Raw genomic sequence first — 7,602 nt, forward strand, 5'->3', positions numbered from 1 at the left:
CAACATACTCCGTTCCAAAGGCCAAAAATGTCAAAAGTATTTGGGAGCTTGTATCTAATCCTTAAAATGTTTTAGGGTTACCCCTTCAGAGGGTGGAATGTTAGAGTAGCCAAAGCCCCATAAAAATAAATAAATCAATCAAAGAAGAAGAAGAAGAAGAAGAAGAAGAAGAAGAAGAAGAAGAAGAAGAAGAAGAAGAAGAAGGAAGCAGCAGCAGCATGTGTATTCTTCTGCTATTGGATGGAATGCTGTTTTTTATGTCTACAAGGTCCAAATGTAGTCAAGTCCATTGTTGCATATCCATTTCTATCTGGATGGTCTTGCCGTTGTTGACTGTGGAGTATTAGGATCCTGTATTGTTATTATATTGCACTGTTTCCTACTTCAAGTCCATCAATATTTGTTTCATAATTAATTATTGATTTGGGTTTTATATATATTTATATTTGCATCTTTCCAAGCAATTGATGCCTTTGTCATTATTATAGATGTAATTATAGCTGTCTCATTTTACAATTTTTTACTTAAAATCTTTTCTATCTGATATAACTATAGTCTCACCTGTTCCTTTTTGGTTTCCATTGGCCTGGAATATCTTTTTGCATCTCTTCACATTCAGTTTTATGTGATATTAAGGGTGAGGTAAGTCTATTTTAGTCAGCATATAGTTGGGTCCTTTCTTCAATCCATCCAGTCACTTTTGATTGGAGAATTTTGTTCATTCATATTCAAGATAAGTATTGAGAAGCAAGGATTAGTAACCTCCATTTTGTCATCTGTTTTTTGGTTTGTTGTAGTTCTTTCTTCTCTTCTGGCCTTCTTAGGCTGGGATTATTTTCTGTGGCATACCACTTTGAATGCTTACTTTCATGTTTCGTAGTTTTACTATGTTGTTGCCTTGTGCTTATTATGAGGCTGATATGGAGCACTGTATAGATATAGATGATAATTACCTAAGTCAACCATACTAAAAGTTCTACTTTTGTTCCTCACTCCTTTATTCTTTGGTATTGCAGTTTTCACCATTGTATATTATGCATCTCCTAAAAGCTTATTGTTATATAAGTTTTTACTATATTTTATCAAATTTTGTGCATTTCATATAATACATATTAATCATATTTAGGCTCCCTCCCACATCTGCACCCCTTCACAGCTCCCCCTGACAAATTTCATGTATTCTGTCATATATGTTATAATTCCTTAACATACATGACAAAATGCATGAAGTCCTGTGGGAGGGCTATGGGGGGGTTCAGATAGGGAAGTGGGACTAAGTAGGATTAAGAATATGAAATACACAAAAATTCAATAATATATATTTTAAAAACACCAAGTAAGAAGTTAAAAAGACTATAATTATCAATTTCATAGCAGAGCTGTGTGCTTTATACACCATCATTACATTGCTAAATTATTCTGAACTTTACTGTATTTTTCCTTTTGTCAGTGACTTTGATATTTTCTTATATTTCATACTACCAATTAGCATCCTTTTATCAGTTTAAAGAATTCCTTTTAGAGAGTTTGAGGAATGGCTCAGTGGGTAACAGTGTTTGTTATGCAACCATCCATGAAGAACTGAGTATGAATTCCCAGAGCATGTACAAAACCAGGCTTGGCAGCAGGCACTTGTCACCCTAGTACTGGGTGTAGGGGGAGGATTGCTGGGGCTTGTTGGTGGCTAGTGCAGCACTAGGTTCAGTGAGAGACCCTGTCTCAGGGAATAAGGTAAAGAGTGATAAACCAGGGCACCAACATCTTCCTCTAGCCTCTGCACACACATGAGGATGTGTACACCCCATACACACATGGTAACACACACACACACACACACACACACACACACACCAAAACAAAAACAAAAACAAAAAACTTATTTTAGAGGACTGGGAAGATGGTTCAGTAATTAAAGAGCTTGATGTGCAAGCTCTTTCTGAATTCATTAGAATTCAGGTTTGGATGGCCCAGCACCCATGTAAAAAGCCAGCATATAGGCACATGCCTGTAATTCCAGCACTGGGAAGGTGGAGACGGGAAGATCCTTGGAGCTCATTGGTCAGCCAGTGTAGCCGAAACAGTGAGTTCTAGACTCAGTGACAGACCCTGTCTTGAAAAATGAGATGGAGAATCAGTTGAGGAAGACAACGAACATTGGCCTCTGGCCTACATGCACATATGCCACATAAACATACAGCTGCACACAGATGTGCACACACACACATACACACAAATGCACAGGTGTGCATACACACAGCAAAAAAAGAAGAAAAGAAAAGAAAGGAAAAAAATCCCTTTAGCTTTAAGGCAGATCTAGTACTAATGACTACTTTCAGCTTTTATTTGCCTGGGAAAGAACTTATCCCTTCTTTGCTTCTGAGAGTATTCTTGGTTGTGGATTTTCCCTCATGCTTTGACTGTATAATCTCTTCTTTCATGGTTTGTAAAGATCCTACTGAAAAATCAACCAATTTCCTAATTTAATAACTTTCCATGAAACTTTTTTTCTTTTTGTTTTTAGGATTTTTGTCTTTAATTTTTGACACTTTAGTTATAAGTCTTGCTGTAGTCTTGTTTGCACTGAATTCACTGGAGCTTTTTGAGTGACCTGAATATTTATCTTTTCTCAAATTTAAGAACTTTTCTCTTTCAATTTTTACTGTATATTTTTATTGAATTTTAGTGCATTTCATACAATTCATGTTAATCATATTTAGACCCTCTCCCCCACCCACACTCCCCATACCTTTCCCACACTGAATTTCCCACAACTGGTCACACACAGAGAATATGTGTCTAAGAGATGCCCAGCCCTAAGTGACACATCTGTAGTGCACCGTCTACACCTAAGGCTCGTGGAACATAGTGAAACGGGGTAGAGAGACTACTAATGCATCCCTCAACTCTCACCAGTGAAGCTTCCTCATACAACAGAGTTTAATGCACATAGAAGGTCACAACTGGCTAAGGTATAGAGAATAAGAGAGGGCAGAGTGTATGTCCTTGGATAGGACTCCCATATCAAATCTCACCCACCCACAGTTTAGGGACCATTTCGGAAGGGGGAGGGGTTACTTCAGGGTTGGCGTATGAACTTAAGGAAATGGAGTCTTTCAGGCCCCTGGGAACGTGCGTGTATGAACTTGCAGCAATGGTGACAACACACATAAGACCCATGCAAACCCAATCAGACCAAAACCAGCATAGAGTTGGAGAAATAGGCAATGGGCCTCAACCTTGCTAAGGAACTATTGGCAGCTGATTACATCCAGGTGAGGGATAGTTGATCTTTAAGGGAGTGACTCTGGATAGACTGACCAGGATCTGGAGTGAAGACACTTGCGAAGCAGCCACAGCATAGAGATTAGGGTGACACAGGGCCTTGTGAAAAATGATAGGCCAGTTCCCATCCCAGGATGGTAAAAGCTTCTTTGGAGGAGTATATGAAGCCATGTCTCCCTTTCCAGGGTTTTTCAACTGGAATGGCTGTTCTTTATCTCAGTAGAAAACAATGTCTTCTATGGACAATGGGGCCACTAGGGGCCACTGGAGACCTCGCTAGCTGGTAATGACTGCTTCTGCCTTTCTGCTTGTTTCCAGGCATTCCCCATTTGGTGATCTCACCAGTGATCCTCACTGTGCAGACTTCTGGTATTTTGCTTCACTATGGTTCTGAAGATTTTTTTGGTCTTTTTGAGACAGGGTCTCCCTGTAGCCCCAGCTGTCCTGGAACTCTTTAAATGAGCCTTTGTGCCCTCCTAGGGCTATTTGGTTTGTGATAGCTGCCTGTTATTGTGGGGAGGTGGGACTGTTCGGGGGCACAGAGTCTGGCCTCTTCTTCCTGACATTATCTCTCTAGGAATTTTTTTCTGCTTTTCTCATACTCACTACAATTTAATATTACTGAACTTAAAAGCACATTATCAATGTGAATCCACCATTCTATACAGTACCTTCCCTCATTCCCATCTCAGGTTGTTTTTAACTGAGCAGTACCAGAAAGAGGGTCAGGAGAATAAATGTGAGAGAGGAAGATGCAAGTGTGTGCGATACAAGCTGCTACCCACACTGCACTTACACTGTGCCCAGTATTACTCCAAACACTAAGGTTTTAAATCATCCTAACATTCCATTTGGTGACTATTATCTTTATTTACCTAAAAGGCTGAGGAAACTGAGTCATACAGAGGTCAGTGCTTTACCCACCTCATACACTTGTCAGGCAGTGGAGTCAGACAGTCTGACTCTGGAGTGTGGACTCAGTCCCTGCTTCATGTAGCCTCAGAATTCCCCCTCCTTTCCCTCCCCAGCTTCCCTTACTCCTTTGTGGCCATTCTTCTTCATGACCACGTCCTTCAAATTGTTGAAGACAAGCTCTGTGTCTTGGTCCCAAATTCTAAAGTGCTAAAGTGGTCTCAAATATTCATTCATCTCTATTTACCCTTTGACTTTCTTCTAGATCATTTCTTCTCACTTTTAAACTATGCATGGGATGGATAATTTTGGGGTGAGTGAAGAAAAATCCCCACTACTACTAACTAGAATTCCAGGAGCATAAATTGTGGTTTACTGACTTGATGCTAAATATTATGTTTTTGATTTTGCTGTCCATCTGGAAAGCAGCAATGGGAAGTAAATGTGTGGAGTGTGAACTGTGTGTCTGTCATTATTTCAAGCCCTCTTTTTGTATTAACTCATTTAATCCTACAACAGGCCTGCAAGGTAAGGTCCATTGTTATCCTTCTGGTTTACAGTTGAGAAAATAGTGTAGGGAATTTAAGCAGTTTTAATAATTTTCCTGATAACCACAGATGGGGTAAGAATGGGTCTCAAGTAGTTAAGCTGTATGGACCAAACCCTAATTGTTGCACTAACGGTCTCCTTGTTTCCATACATCATACACTCCCTGAGAATAGAAATACTAACCCCTTCTTCTTGTCTTGTGGAGATGAGGAGTAATTATCTGTGCCAGGCTGGTCTAGAATCCCAAATTCTGGGATTACAGACATATGCCACCACGCTTTTCCACTTCCCTTATTTTTTTTTCCTTGATATCAGAAGTAGACGTATTTTCAAATGGCCCCATCTGTTTGACATGTCACTTCAAAATTATTTCCAATGTTTCCCAAGTGCCAGACACCCACCCTGGATTTTCCCTTCTATGTCTACTTAGTTTTTGCTTCTATTTTTGTTTTGTTCCCTCAGAAGACTACTGGAATCCTAAACATTCACTGACAGTTCAGAGTAACTGGAATTTACACTAGGACTTCATGATTAACACAAAGCAAGTCTCCCAAACCTACGACCTCAGATGGGGGCTCCTATCATAATCAAAGGAAGCCTGACCCCTGCGGGTGTGGGTCCTGTTCCTGCCTTGCTCAACCTGGGATGTCCAAGCGTGATTCACACCTGCGCCTGTCTCCAGACAGTCTCCCATGGAAAGGGTGACCTGGTGCCCCCTTGGCAACTGCTATTTCCAAGCTGCCAACATTGCTTCTGCACTAGCAACACTTTAACCTTAGGGGAAAGGCTGTGGTGAATTTCTGGAAAGTGAATAGGAAGTTGCTTTTTGAGGCAGCCGGACACTAAGGGGAGGCAGCAAGACTATAAGAAGAGTGGGTTGGCCAGAAGCAAGAAAGCCAGCCTGGTCGCAGAGGACATGGTAAGTTCATTTCTCTCTGTATGGGAAGTGGAGGAGTTGAAGTGGTTTGGGGCTGAATCAGGCAGAATAAAGGTTCAGAGAATAAGGGACAGCAATAGCCACTGGGCTTTATGTTGAATAGCCTGTTAGAGAGTTTGAAAGCATTTTTCTCTATTCTTGAGATTGGGTCTTGCTATATTGGCTCATTAAACTAACCATCCTTCTGTCTGAGCCTCCAGAGTCGCTAGGGTGTACCGCCGTGCCCAGAGTGCAAACAGCTTCAGGCCTCTGTCCGTTTGGACTCTACCAACATTCTTATGCAATTACCATTTCCATTTTTATAAATAAGACTCTTGTGGCTTACAGAGGGCAGGCATTCAACCAGTGGCTGCAGGCTTGTTAAGGCTTGATAATGCTGCCAACTACATCTTTTTCTCTGGCTCCATAGCTGCTGCTCTTTCTACTAGAACTTGCAGGGACTCTCTTGGAGTAGATCTTGGCAAGAATATCAGCCCTTTCCCAAGATGGTTCTTCTCTATGGAGAAATATAAGGCCCAGCAGAAATCTTGACTATGTCTGCAGTCCAGTAGTTTCTAATCCCTAGCCCCTCCCTACTTCTCTGAACTTCAGGAATCTCCTAAGACTGATCCAGAACATCATGCCTTTCAATTTCTTCTGTCCTTTGTGTTACTGACTCAGTCTTCTCATCTGTGAACTGGATATAAAAATACTCCTCTACAATGTTATTTTAAAGATTAAATAAGATTGCACTGAAAGGCATTTATACCTGAGCCTGGCATGTAAGTGATTAGTGAATTCTAGCTACTATTTAAGTGGCAAGGAAAAAATCCTGGGGTATGCTGAGATTGGGGATTCAAGTAAGATCCAAAGATAACCAGGCATTTTGAAGTCAGTTAGTCATAGTTAGGGTACTTCCAAATTTATTTCCAGTGTACTAGGAGTATATCACATAGTCTCAGGATTGAGCTCTTGCAGTCTATAGCTGAGGATGTAGCAGACAGGTGTCTGCTTTTAGTCATTTTTCTATGAGACTCTGTGCCTGATTCATCCCTCCTCTCTGCCTTGCTCGAATGCTTTCCTAGTACTTAAAGGGAGGGATGTGTGTGTGTTTGCGTATTGAGGAAAATAGGGACAGGAGGACGATGAAGATAACATGAAGAAATTGGAGCCTGCCCTAATTTTGTATCACAGTGACATAAAATGTGGACTCCTTGTGTCGTTTCATGTCATTCTTCTGAACTGGTCAGCGTAAGTAAACGAGCCATTAATTTCTCTCTTCCTTCTATTCTCTGTGGCATCCTCCTCTATTTCAAAGACATAAACATATTAGATCAAGGCTTTCTTTGGAATTCTAATGAAAGCTCGATTTCTTTTCCCAGATGAGAACACAGACATCCACTTACCACTGCCCTTTTACTACAGTAGGTTCCCAGCCCTCCCAATGGGTTAAAGAAGAACTGGGCCACTTTGCCTCCCATGTTCTGTGCACAGAAGCTCCTCAGTTCTCACTCTGCAATGAGGCTGGAACTTGAAAATGAAGTGCTAAGGACCCCAGCCATGGCACATATTTTGCTATTTCAGAGACAACAGATCTTCCTTTTCCCCAAGCACATTTGATATTGGGATTCAGGAACCTCTATCTTTCCACATGAAATCTGCTTCGTGTTTAGAGAGTGGCTTCAGTGAATTTCTAGGACTTGAGAAAATAAAGTTAAGGTTTATCTTGTGGGATGTTTACAATCAACTTTCAGAAAAAGATCTCCCTGATTAGGCATTTACAGTTAAATTATTCTGAGGCTAGTCAATTAGCTCTGAGGAGCAGGTTGAGATCCCTTTCTACATACACCTTTAACTGCTCAGGCCTTTAGCATCCAGTTTTTACTTCCCCTTTTATAAACTTTTAAACTAAGTGCTTCATAGTCTTTTAGGGTGGCCACCAG

The 7,602-nt window shown here is 40.8% G+C and overlaps 1 protein-coding gene across 2 annotated transcripts in view; it reads left to right on the forward strand.

The window, feature by feature from the left end:
- Nucleotides 1-5,350: 5,350 nt before the first annotated feature.
- Nucleotides 5,351-7,602, forward strand: part of Selp (selectin P) — a 39,028-nt gene continuing 36,776 nt past the window's right edge. The window contains exon 1 of one of the 2 annotated variants that reach the window (XM_008824899.3): nt 5,351-5,662. In XM_008824899.3, coding sequence (XP_008823121.1) covers nt 5,660-5,662 — 3 coding nt within the window. In that variant the 5' untranslated portion in view covers nt 5,351-5,659. Of the gene's footprint in view, nt 5,663-6,847; nt 6,911-7,602 lie in introns of those variants that run through there. The other variant, XM_029559516.1, reaches the window with a different exon arrangement.

Source organism: Nannospalax galili, unplaced genomic scaffold (genome assembly GCF_000622305.1).
Source record: "Nannospalax galili isolate Female #2095 unplaced genomic scaffold, S.galili_v1.0 scaffold1189, whole genome shotgun sequence".
Classification (NCBI taxonomy): domain Eukaryota; kingdom Metazoa; phylum Chordata; class Mammalia; order Rodentia; family Spalacidae; genus Nannospalax; species Nannospalax galili.